This window comes from Psammomys obesus, unplaced genomic scaffold, assembly GCF_907164565.1.
Source record: "Psammomys obesus unplaced genomic scaffold, mPsaObe1.curated_primary_1811, whole genome shotgun sequence".
NCBI lineage: Eukaryota > Metazoa > Chordata > Mammalia > Rodentia > Muridae > Psammomys > Psammomys obesus.
This window is the reverse complement of record NW_026585644.1, coordinates 19,460,080-19,482,678: the sequence shown is the minus strand read 5'-3', so window position 1 is coordinate 19,482,678 and position 22,599 is coordinate 19,460,080. Positions and strand designations below refer to the sequence as shown.

At 47.3% G+C, this 22,599-nt stretch overlaps 2 protein-coding genes across 7 annotated transcripts in view; one reads left to right on the top strand and one right to left on the bottom strand.

Moving 5' to 3' along the window:
* The window catches only part of Asap2 (ArfGAP with SH3 domain, ankyrin repeat and PH domain 2), a 148,225-nt gene extending 138,942 nt beyond the window's left edge, over positions 1-9,283 (top strand). For all 3 annotated transcript variants that reach the window (XM_055625310.1, XM_055625301.1, XM_055625319.1), the window contains 5 exons: positions 811-976; positions 4,988-5,037; positions 5,361-5,431; positions 5,745-5,867; positions 6,843-9,283. In XM_055625310.1, coding sequence (XP_055481285.1) covers positions 811-976; positions 4,988-5,037; positions 5,361-5,431; positions 5,745-5,867; positions 6,843-6,917 — 485 coding nt within the window. In that variant the 3' untranslated portion in view covers positions 6,918-9,283. The remainder of the gene's footprint in view (positions 1-810; positions 977-4,987; positions 5,038-5,360; positions 5,432-5,744; positions 5,868-6,842) is intronic.
* A 603-nt stretch (positions 9,284-9,886) lies between these two features.
* Itgb1bp1 (integrin subunit beta 1 binding protein 1) lies at positions 9,887-22,546 on the bottom strand. 4 transcript variants are annotated; one of them, XM_055625293.1, is made up of 8 exons: positions 22,422-22,546; positions 19,475-19,602; positions 17,782-17,885; positions 15,840-15,918; positions 13,644-13,780; positions 11,300-11,392; positions 10,680-10,829; positions 9,887-10,155 (listed from the first exon to the last, which is right to left on the bottom strand). In XM_055625293.1, exons 3-8 carry the CDS (start codon positions 17,851-17,853, stop codon positions 10,084-10,086), a joined length of 603 nt encoding a protein of 200 aa, XP_055481268.1. In that variant the 5' UTR covers positions 17,854-17,885; positions 19,475-19,602; positions 22,422-22,546; the 3' UTR covers positions 9,887-10,083. The 4 variants fall into 4 exon arrangements, with proteins under 4 accessions (XP_055481268.1, XP_055481244.1, XP_055481260.1 ...); XM_055625269.1 differs by having other exon boundaries at positions 19,501-19,602; XM_055625285.1 differs by lacking the exon at positions 22,422-22,546 and adding an exon at positions 22,381-22,399 and having other exon boundaries at positions 19,501-19,602.
* Between the last annotated feature and the right edge of the window lie 53 nt (positions 22,547-22,599).

Genomic DNA, 22,599 nt, shown 5'->3' with positions numbered 1-22,599 from the left:
GGAAAAGGGAAGAAAGAGAGAGGGAGAGAGACCATAAAATAGATCCTTTCATTTTTCCCCCCTCCCCATAGTCCATCCATCTTGTTCTGTATGTTTGTTTCCATCCTGAGGCAAGCCACTGTCAAGGGCCTGGGGATCCGTAATTTCTGAGAGATAGGTGGTATGAAGGAAGGCCCAGGCACAGGACCGCACTCTTTGTTGATTTTTTTGTTTTGTTTTGTTTTCTGTTTTTTAAATAGCTCTGCCCACTTTGGAAGTCATCTGCCTCAGCCATAGCCTGTTTTAAAAATTCAGTAATAGTAATAAAAACCATCACCTCTGCACTCAGACTGGGGACCCCATACCAGGTCGATTGTCACAGATTGTCCTTAGACTGTCCACAGGCCAGTGGGGTGCCTAGGGCTTTGTTCCTTTCTGGGGGCTGGCTCCCTTGATGCAGGAAGAGCCCTGGCCCAAGCATTCTGAACTCCCCAGGGCAGATGGCAGGTGTAACTAGCCTCGGACTCTGCCCCCTCAGCTGGCTTACAGGCAGGTGAACACAGAATTAAGGGCTGGCCCCTCCACAGGTTCCTGGCTAAACACACACACACACACACACACACACACACACACACACACACACAGTGGTAGCTGAGGCTCTGTGCCCCTAGGTTTGCCCCTCCTTGTGGTTTCCCAGAGGAGACAGGCTGAGAAGCAGCCATAGGTGTTCTCAGAAGAGTGAGTGCTAGAGAAGGGAGAAAGCTCCAGAAAGACCAGGTATGGATGGGACTTACAGGGCTCACTCTCTTCCTCCCCCTTTCCTCTCCACAGATTCCCTGACCACCACACCACCCCCTCCTGCGCCTAAGACGTCAGGCACGCTAGAAGCCATGAGCCAGCCAAGCAAGTCCTCCCAAGCCGGGGCCTTGCAGAGCAAGCCCCCACCCCTGCCGCCCCAACCACCCAGCCGCCTGCCTCAGAAGAAGCCAGCTTCCGGGTAACCATTGCCCCTGCCTGGCCACTCTGTGCCCGGCCACATCCACCAACACTGCCTCTCACATTCAGAGGGCTTCCAATGGCATTGACCCCATTTCTTCATCTGTTGGGATTTCTGTCTGAGCCCCGGAAATCTCCCGTGTCTCTACCATGCTAGGGTGAGAGGTTAAGTGCTATGTACCCTACTGCTCAGCAATCCACTGAGGAGGTTTTGTTTTGTTTTGTTTTTTTGTTTGTTTGTTTTTGCTGAAAATGAGCTTAGATTTTTGTGTATTAAAACTGGGATTTTTTGGAGCTGCGTTCTCAAGAACCAAGGTCCTGCTGGGTCTCTGTTGTGCTGTCTGGAAACATGATCTTGATTGCATGGTCCCTCCGCTGCATCCGTTAGATGTTCTCCGTAGACAAGGGCTTTCTCTTTTGTGCACACACTGCAAAGGGATCTAGTTACCCTTTTTGAAAGAATCTAAAACTTTCATATTTTACTCTGTGTGTCTGCGTGTTTGGCCTGCTTGCATGTGTGTGCACTGTGTATGTATCTGGTGCCTGAGGGGGCCAGATAAAGGTGCCAGATTCCTGGAACTGGGAGTTAAAGATGGTTGTGAGCCACCATGTGGGTGCTGGGAATCGAACTCATGCTCTCTGGAAGAGTAACCATGCTCTGAACCACTGAGCCATCTCTAAATCTCTTAATCTATATTTTTATAGTAGAAAGTAGATTTTGTTTGAAAGTCTTTGTTTTTGTGGCTACGCTACTCAGACATTTCACGTGAGAACCTTTTGGGGGAACATGTCATACCCAGAGCCTAACATGAGGTTTCCTCGAGGTGGTGTGGCTGTTTGTCTACAGAACTCTGAGCGAATTTTTTTTTCCCCCTTTTCCCTTGGGCAACTCAGGTTCTTGGTGTCTGCCTAAAAGGTGTACGATTTCTGGGAGTCACGTTAAAATTAATGTTATACTTGGTCCCTCTGCTTTTGAGATGTTCTCACCAGTTGCCCCTAGCGTCCTCGGGTAAAATGCCCTGTGCTGTGCCCTCCCTGGAATGAAAGCTGTCTTCAGTTCACCGGGGGGGGGGGGGGGCGCACCTAGGAGTCCAGGGGTCTGCCAGCTCCTTACATAGCTTTGGGGTTTTTGTTCTTGTTTATTCTTGGTGAATTCTCTTGTTCGCTGCATGACCTGCCCTATCTTCCAGAGGTTCTTGGCCTGACAGGGATATCCCCGTACACCTGGGACTATATTCCAGGCCTTTCCTTAAAAGTGTGTGGGAGTCCCCTGCTTGGTCAGCTGGGTCAATTATAAATCATCCTGACATTTGTAGCTTCTAGCATTTTTTCCTTTTCAGTTCTTTGTACATTTTGGTTTGAATTTTGATTTCTAATTCTTTTGCTTGGGAAATGAAAGGTTTTTTTTGTTTGTTTGTTTTTAATATATGCTATTCCCTCCTTCTCCCTCCTCCCCTGTCTTTTTTTTTTTTCACTCCCATCCCACTTTCTTTGTGATCCTGGGGATGGAACCCAGAGCTTTGTGCCTGCTGTGAATGCATTCCTCACTGAGCAGCAGCCCCAGGCCACAGTCTGATAGTTTTAAATCAGAATGCCGTGTGTACTGCTTTGCCAAGACATCCTTCTGCAGCCCAAAGCACACATCCACGCTGCACTATTTGTCAATGGTGAAGTAAGGTTGGCTGCTGAATTACACCGTGATGAGTATGCGTCCCAAGCCTCTATGCTAGATGGCCTGTGCCTCTCCTGGTCCCTTTGTTTCCTTCCTCTTACTCTTGTAATGTTCTTGGATTCTCTGGCTCTGAGATGTTGCCTTTTAAGGGGCCAGGTCATGTCTAGAAGTCATGGACAAGAAACTGTGGGCTCCTGGCACTCCCCAGGCAGATGAGAACAGTGGTACTAGCCAGCAAGCACCAGGTCCCAGGATCCTCTTCCCAGCCACTTCCCCAGGGCTCGTAAGAGCCAAGCTAGGACTGTGGATGAGTTCTCTGTCTAGTGCTGTCTCACTGGTTTTAATCCAACTGAAAGGGAAGGTAGGGACGACAGAGCAGATGACGCGAGGGTAGGGATGAACGGAACCAGGCTGCCACTGCTGGTAGAGCTCCATTTAAAGGAGGACATGGTGTGTATTCTTCATAAAGATCCCCCCCCCATTATTTTGAACATGATATAAATCTGTCATTTCATATTTGTTCCTTTAGAGCAGGAGCCAGCGAGAGCAGGCCCACAGGCAAGCTGCCACTACTGCTTATGTCCATGAGTCACAAGCTGTCAGTGGGGTTTGTACTGACAGTGGTGGGTAAAATTTTCAGATGAGAATGTTTCGTGGCATGTGAAGTTCCTGGGACTTAAGATTTTAGTACCTGTGTCTTAGCTTCTTTTCTCTTGCTGCGAAGAGAGACACCATGACCAAGGCAACTTACAAAAGAAGGCATTTATGGGGGCTCACAGTTCCATAGGCAAAGTCCTTGATCATCGGGGTGGGGAGCATAACAGCAGGCAAGCAGGCAGGCAGGCAGCCCCTGGAGCAGTAGCTGAGAATACACATCTTGATACTCAGGCACAAGGCAGAGAGAGAGCTAACTGGGCCTGGCATGGGCTTTTGAAACCTCACACTCCACCCTCAGTGACACAGGCCACACCTCATCCTTCCCAAATACTTCCACCTAACTGGGGGACCAAGTATTCAAATATGTGAGCCTATGGGGGTCATTCTCATCTAAACCACCACACTTGTAGGTGAAGTTTTGTTGGCATGGCACACTCTGTATGCTGACAAGCCATCCATGGTGCCTTCCCACCTAGACAGCAAAGCTAAATAGTTGCCATAGAGACAAACTTACAAAATGTATCATTTAGTCTTTTACTTTTTTTTTTTTTTTTTGTATTGGCCTAGGTTGGCCTTGAACTTTCAACCCTTCTTCCTCCTGAGAGTTGGGTGCATTCTGCTTTAACCTGGCCTTTGAGAGCAAGGCTGGCTGACTACGGTTCTCTGCTAAGTACCTCTTGTGAGCACTTCATAGCTGGGTTGACCACAGACTAGGAAGTTGGCCATTCAGCTTAATGCGTGCCCAGAGGCAGTGGGAATCAAATTGAGCCCCAAGCAGAGGCTCTTACGGTTTTTCAGCCCCTTGAAAATAAGAATACAACCAAGTCTTGTTCTTTTCCTCTACATCCGAGGCTGTGGACACTAGCACCCAGATAGTCTCACTGGGGTTGCAGAGGAAGCCCCTGAAGGAAGTGACCTGCTGTGGAAAGAATGCCATCCCAGGCGGCCTCCCTGCTTCCTCAGCCCCTCCCAAGGCTTGCCTGCCCAGTTGTTTGTCTTGCTTCCTGCTAGGTCCCACCAGCCCCACTAGGCCGGGAGGATAAAGTTTCTTTCTTAGCCCTCCAAGACCGTAGTCCCTTCTTCCTTTAGAGAATGAACGAAGCAAGGTGTCCTGCCCTCTCCAGGTGAAAAGCTACTTCCCTGCGTCTCTTCCAGTGGCAGGTCTGAGTGCATGCAGCCCCCTTTGCCATCTGTGGGAACCACCCCTTGTTTGTGTCCACAGCACGGCTACAGGAGATGCTGGACACGGAAGGCGACAGGCCTGTGGTCAGCCTGTGGACCCCAACATTGGTTCCTAGAGTAGGCGTCACGGGAGCTCAGGCATGGGCGGCACTGACTTGTGACGCCTGCACAGAGCCAGGCAGAGCCACATCCAGGCCTGCACATCCCAGGCCTGAGATGAAGTTTCAGCCCCTCCCTTTCATGTAACACCGAAGGCTCAAGCTGGACTAAGCAAACAGTGAAGGGAAGCAGAGATAGCTGCTTAGCCTTCTGGCCCATGTTAGCATCAGGATCCAGCGCTTTGCTCCAGACCTTTCCTTTTTTCAAGAATGTGGAGGCAGCACCCATGATGGGATACAACAAGAAAAGCTTGAGCCCTGATGAGGGGGCTTCCCTGATGGAGGGAGTAAGACCGAGCAGGTAGCCTCCGTGATCAACAAGTCTGTATTTCCTTCCTTGTAGGACTGACAAGCCAACCCCACTTATCAACAAAGGCCAGCCACGAGGACCTGGTAATTAATTATTCAGCTTGGATCAGGTTGATTCTGAGGTGGGGGGTGGGGTAGGAGAGCCAGTGGATTTCTAGGTAGCTGCTCAGCCAGCCCTGGTCTGGGCCTAGTAGCTTAAGTTTCTTGCACTGTGAAGGCAGAAAGTTCTCCGCCTTGTCCAGGGCTTTTCTCTTGATACAGCCAAACTTGTGGAGGTCCCCGCCTTCAGACATAACCCTGTGATTCTTACAGTTGTTGTCTTACAGTTAGAGCGGATGGGGGCAGAGGAGGGGTGTCTCGTGAAGCTGCTTAGTCTTGGCCCTAACGCAGTGGATTTCTCTCAACAGAAGCTTCGGGTCCTCTGTCCAACGCCATGGCCCTGCAGCCCCCAGCCCCCATGCCTAGAAAGTCACAGGCGGTGAGTGGACACACCTGCCATCCTGCCCCTCACTAGTTACAGGGCTCCAAGGCAGCCAGGCTTTCTGGTACCGTATCTCCTGGGGGTGGGGGGAGCGAGCTGGCCCTTGAGCACCGGACCCTAGCTGTTTCATTTCCTCCCTCTGCCCAGGCTCCTGCTGCACCGAGCTAGCCCCACTTGCTTGACCTTTCTTGTGGGTTTCCCAGTTCAGGGTACTTGGCTCAGGAGGCAATCGGAAGGCAAGAGGCCTGGTCTCTACCTGAGGACTTGGCTTCCTGCTACACTAGCCTTCACCCTTCCTCTTCTGATGCAGACCAAGTCAAAACCCAAGCGAGTCAAAGCTCTCTACAACTGCGTGGCCGACAACCCGGATGAGCTGACTTTCTCTGAGGGGGATGTGATCATTGTGGATGGGGAAGAGGATCAGGAGTGGTGGGTGAGTAGGGGAGAGGGCACGGGGGCCCTGTGCGTAAGTCAAGGGCATGGGGTCACGGTGAGGGGAGGCTGTATGTAAGTCAGGGTGGGGCCACAGAGCCTGTGCACGATGGAAGCTCTTGGCCTTGACAGTCTGGGTCTGGTGCTGCTGCCAGACCGGTGTGCAGTGCCTTCCGCATCCTATGGTGTTTCCTGTGTGGGCAACCTCCTGAGTGGGCCTGATCTGTCCTCAGGTGACTACCTCACTATTATGATGGGTAGACCACTTGGGCTACATTTTTAGGGAACGCGTGACCTGCACTGAGAGCTTTGAGGTTCCAGGTTCCCACACGCAGCCCTTCACTGCCAGTCCGTGGAGGATGGCATCCAGAGAGCCGGGCTCCAGGGTAGAGTGCTCGTGCCACCCCGAGTCCATCATGCTCCTGGGATGAGAGTGGCGGGGGCACTTAGCGGCTGGGGACCTTGGCAGCAGGTGCACAGATCTATAGACCTGGGTGACATCATTTCTGCATGGAAGCTGTCCAAAAAGATGCTGTGAGAAGCAGTAGTGATGAGGAACACACCAGGGGAACAGAACATACATGGAAAGCAGGGACTGCCACCCAGTGGCCACTAATGTCCCTGCCCCGTGGACAAGGCTCGGATACCTCAGGACTTGGGGAGGACCCTGCTTGTCCATCTCAAGGCCTTTGATTTGTTACTGCTCCTCCTGCAAGCCCCCCCTTCTGCGATCTAACCCCTATGTTCTCTGCCGCCAGTGGGTCTGGGGCTCAGCCTTGTAGCAAGGCTGTTGGAGTGGCTGCCTTCACCTTTCTGGAAGGAGGCAGGCGCTCTAGGAAGCACGAGCAGGAAGGAAAAAGAAAGTATAGTGTAGCTGTCTGTCATTCTTTGGCAGAAGTTCCTCCAAACAGACACAGAAACATTGTGTAGCCCCTCCAAGTTTGCACCATTGGTAACCCAAGCTTGCTCATTTCAGATTGGCCACATCGATGGAGACCCCAGCCGCAAAGGAGCCTTTCCTGTGTCATTTGTGCACTTTATTGCCGACTAGACTGCCACTGAACAAAAGCCTTTGTTTAGCCATTAAGTTCCATTTTGTTATTGGTACCAAGACAAGCCACAGACAGTCTCATGGGTCATGCTGTACGGCAGCCCATCTTCTTATCATACTGTTCCGTTCTGAAAACTCAAAGGCATTTTTTATATATAAGCAGATTGTTTTCTAAGTTGTGGTTTTCACGCAACATTGCTATACTTTTACTAGGAAAAGCGGAATTTCCTAAAAAGGGGGAACGAGAAGCTATTTTAACTATATACCCAGGATCCTGCATTGCCAGGAGTAGCTGAGCCTAAACGAAGCTTAAACAAATTTGGGGGATTCTTACAGCTTTCCTTAGCCCAGTTCTGACATTGGTTACCTTGTTTAACAAGCCAGCACCATGCTGTTTCCAAGTCTGTTGACCTGCCCCGGACTTTGTCCACAAATGCCATCCATTCACATTTAAAGACACATATTCCTTTGAAACTCAGCCAGTGTCTGTTTAGAGCAACTTGGCAAAGCTTACACGTTAGCCTGGTACTTTCCTGCACCTGTGAGGTGGCAGCTGCCATGATCCCCTGCATGCATGTATGACCCGTTGTTGTGAACAGTCATACCTAGCATACTACTACTGATGGGTTATTACAGCAGAGCTAAAAGCAGTCTGCTCTGCACCAGGTATTTTTAAACTGCAGTTCCTGAATTTGGTTAAAAACTAAAGATGATGGATTGCAAAACAGCCCTTTAAACTAGCTTGTATGCCTTAGGTGTCTTAGCCTCCTTCAGCGTCCCCCGTCATGCAGAAAGCAACTGTACGCGAATAGGGTACGTGGTGCAGACCACTGTAAGAAGCACGTTCCTCCCTGTGTCCTGGCACATGCCGCAGCCTTCCCTTCCCAGCTCCCACGGACACCTGCTCAGCTTAGTGTCTTGTCGTTAATAGGGTTCTCCAAAAAGAATGGTAGCCACACTGTCTTGAATTTAGCCTGTCCAGTTGTTTGTATTCAAGAGCATATCAGAAATCTGTAGATCTTGGGGAGCACAGTACCCCCGAACATCCCAGTTCACTAGGTAAGGCCATTGCATCACTCTGAAACTTGCAATATGTGGGGTGGGGGAGGGGAACTAGGTTGTATATGATAAAAATCAAAACTCATTAGTTTCATGAACTTGACTGTCATACCTCTACTTAATAACTAAGCGTAAGAGTCACAGTAGGGATATGGGAAATTCTGGCACTCTTTCAGAATTAAGAGGCAAGCATAGGGTTTTAACAAAAGCTGGAGGTCAAGCAAAAGGCATAGATTTAAGTGTAAGCTTGACAGCAAGGCAGTGACGCTGCCGCGGTGGCGCCCGTGACTGACACAGCTCCGTCTCTATTCTCTGTGCAAGGCCCGTCCAAGCACAGAGCTTTCCTTTCTTTGTTTCTTTCAAAGAAAACAGGACAAACTGGAATGGCTTATGATGCTATATAGTGATTGCTTCCTGTCTTTCAGATTCTGGGTAAAAAAAAAAAAAAATACGTGTTACATCTGTAAGTCTCTCTCTCCCAACACTACATCCCTTTTTTACTACTTGTTAATTTCTGTCATTTGAGCCCTTCTAGTGACTTTTCTCGTAGACTCACGAGCTCGAACGGATGCATTTTGCACATTGCACTTCCCAGTACCTCGTTTCCAGCGCTCCCCACCCCATCCAAGGGTGCATCTGTATCATCAGTCTTTGGTGGCCTGGTGCCAGCTCTCTGAGGAATCAAGTTGACTTCTGTCAGCATTATAGCTGCAGTCCCAGGCTAACCTATCGGGTTCACTGGTACATAAATACCTAGGAAATATTTTTCCACTCTCTAATTTGATGGCGCTATTATGGAGTAATGGATAGTACTTTTTACCAGAAGAGAAATTCTATTGACTTCCCTCCTAATTATCTTTTCGTAGTTATTTGCTCTTTGCAAATTGAAAAGAAAAAGTTAACTGAAAGGAAAACATTGTAGATATCTATTTATATTTAAAGTTTACATTTCATGAGCGTCAGCTGCAGAATTTTGGCTTTTTTTTTTTTTTTTTTTTTTTTTGCCACTTTCCATCAGGTCTGACTTGGAGGGAAGATGACTCAGAAATAGGGTGCACAGACTAATGTGATCTGTTGAGGGTAGAGAATGACCTGCAGCCTAGAATGCTATTTTGAGATGTATGATATTCAGTTCATTCACTTGATTACTTTGGTCTAGCTGCAGCGCAAATGTATATACTGTATAACCTAAACGGATTATTTTCATTGTCTTTAATGCAGTGATTTATAATTAGAGCATGTTTAATAAATTGACTTCCTGTTAACCAGTCATTTGACTGGAAAAAAATAAAGTACTTTTAAATGGACATGGTTTTCATCCTTAAAGTGTTACCATTGGCACTCATCAAAGAGGATTCGGACCCTGAGAGCCTCTGACGGCACTTGTGAGAACCAACAGTCTTCCTCCAAGGTTCTCTGACTCTGAGATCCACACAAGTGTGCTGGGTATTATCTTGACAATACCTTTCTGTTCTGGTGCTCTCTGTCTAAGCTGACACGATCCTACTCCAAGGTCACGTGAAACCGAGGTCTCCAGGCCAAACCTCTGCCAGTCTCGAGTTCCAGGCAAGTGATCCTGAGTCCCTGGGAAGCTACCGGGTGCAAGTCTCATTCAGAGCGAACTTGGGTGACACATCATTGTCAGGCTTGTTTGCAGTTTTAAAAAAGACAACAGAGGTTTATCTTTCTTAGATTTTACTTTATTTTGTGTGTGTGTGCTGGCATGTATGTATGTATGTATGTATGTATACCACATGTGTGCCTGGTACCTGAGGAAGCCAGAAGAGGGAGTCGGATCTCTTGGAACTGGAGTTACAGGCAGTTTTGAGCCACCATATTGCTGCTGGGAACTGAACCCAAGTCCTCTGCTAGTGCTCTTAAGTACCAAGCCATCTGTCCAGCCCCCAAGATTTCTTTTAACCCAGAAAGGTGATTTATTGAAAGTTAACCTCCTGTTAATGACACCTTTTAGTATAAGACCCATGTTTTATACATTACACTTCAGGAAACTGGATCAGGGCGTTATACCCTCTAACAGTCCACTGCGGCAGGCAGATGCAGGAATAGGTGAGCTCATGATGGGTCAGTTTCCACTTGACTGCAGACTTCAGGACTTGTCAGAGGTCAACACGGAGTCAAACGCTGTGGACAGGACCTTGCAGATGGCTTGAGCTTGCTCCTGCAGTATATGAAGAGATACAACGTTGTGGGAAGGGGAATGTGACCAGTGCACATTGTACAGAATTCTCAAGGAACTAGTGAAAAGAACATAGGGTACAAATGGGATTCATGTCTCTCTCCAGAAACCACCTGACTACGTCACATTGCTTCCCCAAACCTCCCCATCAGCACCTGCCCAGCTAATAGGCGCACCTGACACGGGCAGACAGTAATGGCTGGTGCAAAGTAAGCCCTAAGACTGAGAAGATGGTACCTCAGGAGTAGGAGAGCTCTGACCCAGCCCAAGTCAGTGTTGCCCAACAAGCACTTCCCAGCCCTGTCTGAGTAGCTGCTGACCCAGAGTTCATTCATTCTGAGGAGGCGGATCTCTGAGTTCGAGGCCAGCCTGGTCTACAGAGTGAGTTCCAGGACAACCAAGGCTAAAACAGAGACACTCTGTCTCAAAAATCAACAACAGCAGGTGTGGAAGATCATAGTATCACCATTTCATCTATTGAACAGCAACAAGCTAAGATATCTCACCAGGCTGTTACACTGGTAAACCCAGAGGCTGTACTCTTCATTGCTTGCATCTGTGGTCTTGAGTGCCAGCAAGCTCTTCCCAGCTCCCAGGCCATCATCGTAACACACCATCCGGATGATTAAATACAGGGCATGCCTATGCAGAACACCCTGCGGGAATCACAAAGACCTTCAGAAACCTGTGACATGGCTGCCAGTGTTTCTCAGTTCTCAGCAAACACATTTTCCCCCACACAGAATGCATTAGGAGGCTTGAAAAGGCAGGTCCACAGATCTGGGGGAAAGGACTGCACAGTTTCTCAGCCCAAGGGACACTGGTATGTCTAGTTACGGGGTGACTTGCTTTCAGGATCATGTTTTTTTTAACCCAGAGAAATAGGAACAAGGTAATCTAAACTGTTGTTGCTGTCTGGCCTCCATGCCAACGAACAGCTACTTTCAAAGGATATGAGGTCCCTTGATGAAGCACATGGGACCCGGAGGTACGTGGGAGATAGAAAAGAAGCCCATGTTCACCCTCAGGAATGAGCAGACCCTAACCCCAGCAGGACACAGGAGTCCAAGTGCGCCCTTGAAGGCTCCTGAGCTCAGAGAAAGAACGTACAGAGTGCTGCACTTACATGCTGATCTGTGGTGGAAACTTTTATGCCGTACTTGGAAACACCGAGAATAAACTCTTCTTCCAGGGGAACAAAAGGCAACTTTCCATCTTGCTTTAAAATGAAAATAAATCATGCCACACACATTAAAACCACACAATCATCTTCAGTTCGATTAGTTGCATTTAGTATCTGCTTATCACAGCCTCAGACCCTTTAGAATCCAGTCTACACAAAAATTTTCCCCCAAATTCAGATCCATCCATTCTCTGTGTGCTGTTCTGTCCTTTGTAGTGTAAACCCTAATGGCAAATGGAGATCCTAGCCATAGGTGACATTAAGATGTTCACGTTATTAAGCCAGGCGTGTTGGTACAAATTTTTAGTCCCAGCACTTGGGAGACAGAGGCAGGCAGATATCTGAGTTCAAGGACAGCCTGATCTACACAATGAGTTCTAGGATAGCCAGGGCAGTCTGAAAGAAAAATGAAATTTACAATGTTTAGATTTAAATATCCTCAAAGTGTATCTTCATGTCAGGACAAGGAATGACCAGGAAGCTAGATAGCAGAGACATCTCCAAGTCCTTTTCTGTATTAACGCTAAGATAACACCTTGCTAGCGACAGCTCCCAGGGCTCAGGATGACAAACTTGATGAGTTAACTCCACTCACAAAACTGTCAATCAGTGGTTTGAGCTGTTAACAGTGAGTGGTAACCTGATCATACCCAATCCCCAGCAGATCAGATGGTTCCATCTACCTAAGAATGCTGCCTAATTTGTCTTTTCAAGAAAGATATAGCTGGCCGGGTGGCAGTAGCACACACCTTTAATCCCAGCACTTGGGAGACAGAGGCAGGCAGATATCTGAGGTGGAGGCCAGCCTGGTCACAGATTGAGTTCCAGGACCACCAAGGCTGTACACAGAAACCATCTTGACACAGACATACACACTAAAAAAAAAAAAAAAAAGAAAAGGAAAGCTATAACTGACAGATAGGAGGTGTGCTGTACTGTAAATGTATTATAGTAAGTGAGCCATGTCCAGACACCTCAGTTCTTGGCTCTCCCAGTATTAAGAGTATTCCCTGCCAATCAAAATGATGCTACTGTCAATGATGGTACTTTACTAAACAAAAGCTCTGTGGTGGATGAAAAACTTAGCCATCCTTACAGAATGAAGAGAACGCTAATATAGCTTTGAGCATCTTTCTACATAATGCTTAGAAAATTTGTCCCTTCTGCTTTGTTTGAATGACCATATTTCAAGCTAAATGCAGGGATAACTAACAGGCTCTACCAAAGATTCTGCTCAACTGCAAATTAGATTCACTAAGCCATGAAGATCTGAGTCCTATCTAATACTCCTACTCTCTACGATTTAAGAGACGGCAGGGTCTCTGTGATGTGTTGGCAGTTCTGTGCTCTTGTGATGTAGACCCTGGTAGCCTTGAACTCAGAGATCTGCCTGTCTCTACCTCCTGACATGTAAAGGTAAATATATACATCTTATAATTTTATTTCATAAACTGTATGGCAATATCTTAATTTTCCTAAAGATACGTGGTTTTTTTTGTTTGTTTTTGTTTTTAAGGACGGGGGTTTTGCATATATGTATGTGTACCATGAGCATGCAGTGCCTGAGGAGGCCAGAAGAGAGGGCTGGTCCTCCGCGGCTGCAGTTACGAACGGTTGTGAGCTGCCATCTGGGTCCTGGGAACAGAACCTGGGTCCTCTGTAGGCTCAACCATCACACTGCCTTTCTAGCCCTACCAGGATGATCTTTTTATTTTCCTAACCTGAGCATATTTTCAAAGACTCTCTCACCTTAGTTTCTGTTGGAAATAGAGTATAAAGAAGGAGATACACCGGCAATGGTGGTTCCCACCTTCAAACCCAGCACTTAGAGGCAGAGGCAGATGAATCTCTGAGTTCAAGGACGGCCCGGGCTACACAGAGAATCCCTATGTAGAAAAAGCTAGAGAGAGAGATTTTTTTTGTTCACATCATGAGTTTTTAAATCAGTGAAACCAGTTCGGTGAAGTAAGGCTTTGACAGATTGTTTTAGAGAAGAATCTACAGAGTCTAAGCGGTCAGTGCAGTCAGTTCTTCAGTCAACCAAGGATACCAGTCGGCCCCAGAGTGAAAGGCTCTGCCTGAGAAAAACGGTCTCTTCCTATGAGGCTCTCTCCAGGACACCTTGCACTGTCTACGACTCAAAGCTGTCGAGTTGTCAGGATGAGATCCAGTTTCAGCCAGAGACGGGGAGACACTGCAGCGAACCCAGAGAAACACTGTCCTTCGAGGCCGTACACTTAGCACCATCACAGATGTTTCTGCTGGGATTGGGGTTTCTGTCACTCACCTGGGCAACGTCTATGTAATTTATCAGGTCTAGTGGTCCTTCGAGGCTCTTCCCCTCAGACACGTCCAGTTTCTCGATGGCACCAACGTACTTTATTCGAAACTCAGCACATGTGTCCAAATTGCTGTTGCTTTGTCCTAACATTAAAATAGTGAAAAGTGATGCCTTGTTGCAGGATCTCTGATCACACTGTGAACCCCGAGATTGTGTTATTTACTGGCAAAACCTGTTTCTAGTTGTGGTGTGGCTCAGCCTTAGGACACACCTTTAATCTAAGAGCTTTCTGCTTGAATATTGTAAACAGGATTAAATAATCAACCATGGATCAAGAGTGGGAGCAAGCAACCGATTGACAGGAAGTTAATATAAAAACCATAGAGAGTAAGAGGGAGTCAGGATAGACGCACACAAAGAAGGGACACTGAGTTTGAAGGAGGCTTGTTTGAGACAGCGTGGGAGAGGGGGATTCCCTCTGGGTTGTTGGCTGAGGAGGAAGGTCAGCTGATGCTCTCTTCCTCTCTGAGCTAGCAGGCTCTCACCCTAGCATCTGGCTCCCCAGTCTCTATTGGTAAAATCAGATGATTGGGATTTTGTTAAAAACAACAATGCCTACTTCACAGCACATTCTCAGTTCGCATATGGGTGATGGGTGTGTGTGTGTGTGTGTATAAACATACACATGTATATGTAAAATAAGACTATCATTAGAATATAATCCTAATCATAATGTTAGTTTTTGTTTTAAAGATTTATTTTTAACTTATGTGTACAGGCGTTGACCTATATTTATATAAACGCATCATGTACATTCAATGCCTGAAAAGGTTGATGGGTCCCCTGGGACAGTTGTACGCTGCCATGTGGTAGCTGGGAACCCAGCCAGGACCCTCTGCAAGAGTAGTCAGTGCTCTTAACCTCCTCAACCCCTATTTCATTTTTGAGACAAGGTTTCAGTATGTTTACCTGTCTCGGCCTCCCAGCGTGCTGCTGTTAAAAGCATACTCGACCACAGCAGCCTTTTATTTTATTTTTCACTGGGTTTTGAGGCAGGGTCTTGCCATCTAGCTCTGCCTAGCCTGGAACTTGCTATGCAGACCAAGCTGGCCTCAAACTCATAAAGAACCACTTTCTCTAAGTGCTGGGATTTTAAAGGTAGGCACTATCATGCCTGGCCCCACACCCAGCTTTTTAGTTACAAGTTTCTAACTGCAAGAATTTTTTTTGATGTAATAAAGAGGAACTTAAGTTTTTATTAAGCTTTTTCCTCAGTGACTGCTGACAGCAAATGTATAAAAGCCTTAATAACGGACAAAGGAATACTGAGGACCTTCATTTAAAAATAAGAAAAATTATAAAAACCAACTAGATAATGAATGGTGCCGTTATAATACATACTTCATTTCCTGACTCAGGACATCTGTTCAATCATTCAGTCAGAAATGACAATCTCTTTTTAATTTATATGGAATAATATGAGAGATAGGATGTCCCTGAACAGATGGTAACAAAATCTAGCCAGTATAGAAGCTCCCACAAACCACTTGTGACACCTGCCGTGCTAAGGAAATATAGTGCAATTATGTTTACGCTGTGTGTGTAACATTTTAACATATGGAGGTAAAGATCGAATTTTATGTGACAATATTATTTTAGGTAACATAAAAATGAATGCAGTGTATTTCATTTACTAGCTATGGAGCTAAATTATGGAGCTCAGTTAGGGGTCTCCTAGTTCCTAAGGAGCCACTAATTTGAGGTGCATGTGTAAATAACTGCACAGGTCTGGAACACGCCCTCATTTCCTGGGTATCCACTGGTCATCTCAACTAAGGTATCTGGAGACAGCCCTCGAGGTTAATGGTTCTTAAACCCTTCACCACAACACATAATCTCCTGTTCCATAAATTTGGCTATCCTACCTATTAAATAGCTGCTTTGAAACTGCTAAGTCATTGCCATGGGGTGTTTTCAGATGCTTGCTCTCAGATCCACTGAGAACGCTTTGCTTAAATGCCTTTGGCAAGCTCCTAGCACACAGTGCCTTCACCCATCTTGCCAAATTGTGGTCCAAGTCTGAACTTCCCAAAAGTGGCAGAGGAGAGGGAGAAAAACCAGAACAGGAGATCCCCGACACCACACAAAACCACGAGAGTAAACCCAAGACCAGTCACCAAGTCGCCCGGCCCCTCCTCGTACCTGAGCTTTTGGTGGAGTCAGTATCGAGGCTGGCGACAGTGCTGGATCTTGAAAGACCTCCCAGGCTGGAGTCCACAGACTGAGAAGAAACACAGTAAGGCAGATGTCTTCTCTGACGCAAGTTATTTATTAAGCTGAGCTGACCCTATCGGGTTAATTATTCAAGCAGACTGACTGTGGCTGAAGACATTTCCCACAGTGAGTGTCAAGAGTCACGTGACAGCTCTTGCACCTACACACTAGGCACATGTGCTGTCAGCATCCTCAGCCTGAGGCTAAGCCATGAGCTCCCTCCCTCACTCTGCCTTACGCTTGGAGACTTTGTGAACACCTCCTCTTGCATTCCTATTGTTTCCGTGGAAGCCTCAAAGGAACCCTGTGCAGAGAGGCAGCCAGTGAGCCGTGTTTCTGTCTGAGAAGCGAAGAGAGACCAGGTCAAACCCAAGTCTCTCCCTGTTCCTAAGCTGGCCCTCAGCAATGACTTCCTCTAGCTTCTGGCACCCAGCAGGCTCAGGGTTATTAGCAGACAGTATGGCTGTCAATGTGACAGAATAAACAAAACTGGTGGTCAAAATTTAGATGACGTAATTAGTTCTAAGGAATAGATGTGTCACTTGTTTCTTGGAAATGGCATTCTGTGAAAAGCCTGACTCAGAAGGTGTTTCATCAATCCACTGGTGCTGCCAGACAACGCTCAGAAAGTCTGGTAAAGGGAGCTTTAAGCATTCTTGCTGTGAAGGAAATACTGTTAGGCACACAACAAACCCTAGACTCTGTGATATCTCACCCCCACTGCCTGCAGTTTCTGTCATTTAAGAACAATATTCAATGGGCTGGTGAAACGGTGCAGCACTTCAAGAGGATCCAAGTTCAGGTCCCAGCATGCACAGCAGCTCAGAACCCACATAACTCCAGCTCCAGGGATCGAGTGCCTTCTTTTGGACTTTTTTGTTTGTTTTTCATTTGTTCGTTTTTGAGGCAGGGTTTCTTTGCGTAGCCTTGGCTGTTCTGGACTCACTTTGGAGACCAGGCTGGCCTTGAACTCAGAGAAATCCACCGGCCTCTGCCTCCCTGAGTACTAGAATTACAGGCGTGTGCCACCATTGCCGGGCTAAAATATCTTTTTTTTTTTTTAAAGATTTATTTATTTTATGTATGTAAGTGCTCTATCTGCAGATACACCTGTACGCCACAAGAGGGCATGATATCCCAGTATAGATGGTTGTGAGCCACCATGTGGTTGTCAATAATTGAACTCAGGACCTCTAGAAGATTAGACAGTGCTCTTAATCAATGAACCCTCTCTCCAGCCTCATAAATTAATTTTTAAAAATTAATTAAATTTAAAAAAAGAGTCAAGCATGGTGACCCACACCTGTAATCCCAGCACCTGGGAAGGGAAGAGTCAGGAGATAAAGGTTATACTCTGCTACAGGAGGCCTTGTTGTGAGTTCAAGGCCAACCTAAGCTACCTGAAGCCCTATCTGGAGGAGGAGGAGAAAATGGGATTGTATATGGGTCTTTAAGATGGTTTCAATGGGTTAAGGGTGGTTGCCCAACCCCTACAACCTGAGTTCAATCCCTGCTATCAACATGGTGGCGCCAACTCCTGCCATTTGTCCTTCTGGCCTCCACAAGCGTGCTTCAGCCCACGTGCATCTCAATCCCTCAAGTAAACAAAGTTTTTTTAAAAAATGTTAAATCAGTCTGTTTTAATGAGACCACTCATAGCTTTAGTCTCATCTGGTGTAATGAATTTTAAAATTTCAGAAATTTTCCAAAATAATAAAATCAGAGCAAGCACAGAGTGGCTCTCTAGTACAGAAACAAGTATCGTGGGCGGGCAGGGTGAGGACGGGTCGGCCGTGGCCAGTGCGCTGCGCAGCGCCAGTTCCGAGCGCACCCTCAGTGCTCCGGGCCTCTGCCCGCCCTGGCCTCTTACCTTGCTCTTTGTACTGATCTCACTGCTCTGGGAACTGCTGCTGCTGTGTCTCTTCTTGCCCTTGCGAAACATCTTTCACCATAGCTTGATCCACAGAGGAGGCCCTGGCGGAACAAGTGTTGTTTCCAGTATTGTCCAGAAAAGCCACATCAGCAGGGTGGTGGCGTCACCTTGAACCCCCGTGCTCGGAAGACAGAGCAGGTGGATCTCTGTGAGTTTGAGATCAGCCTCATCTACAGAGTGAGCTGCAGGCCGGCCAGAGCTACACAGACCAGGTCTCAAAAAAAGAGAGAGAAAACCAATAGCAGATCATGTTCTGCACAGCACAAACGGAAACCATGAGCCTTTTCCACATCTGGGGTTCTACTTATTTCCCTTGGATACTTACTAATCTTTTTCATCCTTTTCTTCTATTAAATTATAAGATGGTGCTCTGGAAATGTGGCTCCGCGGTTTGATACTTGCCTAGCTGGGTGTGAGGACCTGGCTTCAGTCCTTATTGTGCCCTTAAAGGTTTTACAGAAGAGGCTGGAGAGAGAGCTCAGCAGTTAAGAGTGCCTGCTGCTCTGTCAGAGGACCTGAGTTCAGTTCCCAGCACCAGCATCAGGGGGCTCCCGACCACTGCAGCTCTCGCGCCAGAGCATCCGATATACCTTTCTGGTCTCTGATGGCACCTGTGTATACCTGTGGCGTATACACACAAAGACACACACACACATTAAATACATCCATAAAGCTTACAAAAAACCAGGCCAGGAGAGATGGCTCAATGGTTAAGAGCAGTTCAGTTGCTCTTACAGAGGGCCTGGGTAAGGTTCCCAGCACACACAGCAGCTTACAACAACCTGTGAACTCATAGGCACCAGACACATATGCGGCCCGACACACATATGCAGGCAAAACACTAATACATAAAAAAATAATAATAATAAGTCATTCTTTAAAAAAAAAATTGGCAAAAAGCGAACTAACAAACTAAGAACCCTGTCTGTAGAAAGCCCTTTTTCTCAAACTTAACACACGCCTCGCCCAGTTCTCAAGGGTTCAGATACTCTACTTTTCAGCTCATTCATGCATTGACAAAAATATGCAACACATCATCAACCAAGACAGTGAGATCCGGTTACCTGAGGCGCTTGGTGGGGTGGTGGGGCTAAGAGCTGAAAGCACCTACACCTCCGATATGGAGGGTGTGTAGCAACATTCACACCCCAACTCCAGCATTTTGATACAGGGTCTCTCTGGCCAGGTTGGCCTTGAACTCAATGTATGACCTAGAATGACCCCAAACTTCTGATCCTCCCACCTCTACCCCTAGGGTGCAGAGATACCAGACATGCACCACCATCAGGCCCTCTTCCCCACCCCCTGAGACAGTATCTTGCTATATAGCCCAGGCTAGACTTAAACTCATGATCTTCTTGCCTGAGCTTCACAAAGGCTGGGATAACAGGCAAGGACAAAAATAAATAAATAATAAATGATAAAAAAAAATATTAAGAAAAGTGCATTTTCTTTTCATAGAGAAAGGCATTTAAGTAAAAGTCTCATAAAAACACACCGAGGGATCAGCTCCTCGCCTCCCTGCAATAAGAAAAAGCAGGGGCTTAAGGAAGGTGGGATACAGTCTGCGTTCGAAGACAAGGGAGTCTTGACTCAGAATTATAAGTAAGCTAATCCTAACATATTTTACCAAAAACTGAACTCTACAAAGCTTACGCCAGAGCCACTTGTATTGTTCTCCAGGGTTTCACACACAGCACTTTGCACGGCAGCTTCCCTTCCCCTGACTTGCCCAGTCCTTTTTCGGCTGAACAGGACCTAGTGGAGGAAGAAAACAAGTTAAATCGGGTAGTGGGTAGAGGGCCAGGAACAAGCCTGGAGCTTCTGATTGTTCTTGTAGAACCCCACTCCCAGCCCACCTACTAGGCCACCACCATAGTGGCCTGCGCCTGAGAGTTTAAGTCAGCCTCTCGTGACTCTCCTTCTCAATGACCACTTTATTTGCAGCAGGAAGAGCTAACTTACTCAGTCCAGAACAGGCTGTAAGCACCTGGGCTCTGGGGACTCATGGCACAAGGACAAAGCTGACCCACAGGGTAGGTGTGTGTGTGTGTGTGTGTGTGTGTGTGTGTGCGTGCCCGTTTTTAATGAGTAGATCAAGAAAAATACATATTAGAGAACAATCATTCCCGTGAGGAAAACTAAAAGAGAAGGGCAGGAGGAAGAGGAGAGAATTCCCAAGGCCTAGCAGGCCACAAGAAAGGAAGGGTTTGAATGTAACAGTCTGTAGAGGTGTTTCTAAAGCAGACAAGAGAAATGACCAGATTTCTGCTTTGTATACCTTCACTGGGCACCAGGTATGGAACTAACTGCCTAAGGTGAGAGCAGAGGGAGCAGAAGTTGCTGCAGAGGATAAGTCCACATCAAAAGATGCCCGCAGTGAGGGAGTGACGGCAGGAGAGCCTTATTCCCAGGCCCGCAAAACTAGGTTAACCTAGCAGCATAAGTACCATGTTAGTGCCTCTGATGGTTAAAATGCTGGTTTATGACACACTTAGGCATGTTATATTTTAGTGCAGACTTCTGGGTATTTACAGAGGATTGGTTCCATAACCATACAAATGCAGCCCATACACTTTGAATCACTTCTAAATTGTTTAGAATCACTAGGCAAGCACTCTCCACTGAGCTGAACCTCGGCCTTGTATCTAATGTAAGTGCTACAGAAATATTTGTTATGATGCATTTATTTAGAAAATAACAATAAAGGGGAAAAGTCCCTTTGGTACAGTGGAACTTTGGTTTTGTTTTTTACAACACAGCTTTGAAAATCTGGGGTTGTTTGAATCTGAGTATGCAGAACCCACTAGATGTGGAGAGATGACTGAATATATAATTGCGTATTTATTATTAATTTTTAAAGTTACTTAAAAATAAGATCTGCATACCCACAGATCCCTGCATAGCACTAAGGCCTTTGCAACTTTTCAAAACTTGCTTGCCAGCATCAATCCAGGAACTTGAGGGGGAAAAGAACCAGTTAGTCTTTGATAGCTACTGCTATTCTGGATGCATGTACTTAAGCAAATGGTTCTTGCTTCTAAATTATTCATGCATAAAAATGAGCCAGGGGAGGCTTCCTGTCAGCCGACTGTTAGACAGGTTCCTCAAACGCAAAGACTGCCAAAGGCGGATCACAGCACCCTCCCTCCAGATCTGCACCTCTCTCATCTCTCCTACTCAGGCAATTAAGCCATCAATGGTAGAAACCAGAAAGTCATCAACCCCACATTATTCTTCAAGCCCCCACATCCAATTAAGTACCACAATCCCAGGGTACATGGCGGTGTGCTCTGCCTCAGCTCTGTAACCAGCCCCACATTTTTGAGGGGACTAATGGCATTCTTTCCACATGAATGTGATGAATCCTCAATCTATAGAAAATGCCCAAGTACACAGTTTGACACATTTAAAGAATCCACACACCCACTGAAGATACTATGTAGATAAAAGGCCTTTGCCTTAAAAAAAAAAAAAAAAAAGTGTGTGTAGGCACATGATTCCCTCTGGAGCTGGTGTTGAGCTGCTGGATATGTGTGCTTAGACCTGAACTTGGATCCTCAACAAGAGCAGTAGAATGTCTTAAGCACTGAGCCACCTCTCTGGATAAGTGATCATGTCCTAAAGGACTCCCTGTGGCTCTAAGATCTGGCCTCACATTTTAGAAAAAAAAAAAACAAAAAAAACAAAAACAATGATTTCTTTCAAACAGAGATCAGAGACCACTATTCAGCCTGCTGGGAAGCTTTCAAATCTCTCCACCAAGACATGCAGGGTTCTCCAGCCACTCTTCTCTAAAGCTTCGCTCCCCACTCAGTTCACCTCTCAGGCACGCAAAGCAGTCTTGGTTCTCTGCGGTTCTAGGCTCCCTGTGTGTTCTTGTGCTATGCTCCAACTTTTCCTCCCACAGAACTCTCACTCTCTCAACTAACTAATCCAAGGCGAGGCGAGGCTAGAGTTGTCAGTGGATAGACAAGACAGTGGAGGACGGCATGCTACAGAGTTCTGAGAATTGCCTTGGGAGGTGATATCCAAAACACAACTACTCTGAACACCCAACATCGCCAATTGAAGCACCAGGCGCTCCAGAAACCGCTAGCCCTTACTCCCGCCCATCAGGAGCAGCTGGTCCCCCGGGTCATCTGAGCCTCCCCAGCAGTGGGAACGCCCAGCTGCGTTCACATGAGGCAGCCAAGCCAGAGATTCAATAAGTTGCCCTACATCACAAAGTTAACTTGGGGGCCCAGACAAGAACAGGCTTCCAAACCTCTTTGCACACATGCCTCGCACAAGTGAGGATCTAGACAGCCAACTCCAACCCCAGTGTCGCGGTGCAGCAGCAATCGGAGGGAGGCCTCAGGGCCCGTGATGAGCCTGGACCTCGGGGAGGCAGGCGGTAGACCTGTCAGGGAGGGTACCTCCCTGACCGGGCACCGAGGTTCCTCTTCCTCTCCCCGGTTTACACTCGGTCCGCGCCTCCGATTCGGGACGTGGGGGAATGGGGAAAGGCGGGCTCCGGGGAACCCTTCCACCCACCCGCGCCGCTGGGTTCGGCTGGGGCGAGGTCCGGTTCTCACCTCGCCTCTTCGGCTCGTCCCCAGGCCGTCCGCGCCTCGAGGAGTGCAGAACGGTTCAGCAGCGTCGGCCGGGCGGCTACTCCAGTTCGTAATCCAGCGCCAGCTTTGCCAGGTCTCTTGCACTGGTCCGCTAAGCCACGCCCCAGATATGCGCAGGCGCAGTCCTTAGGCCGCGCCT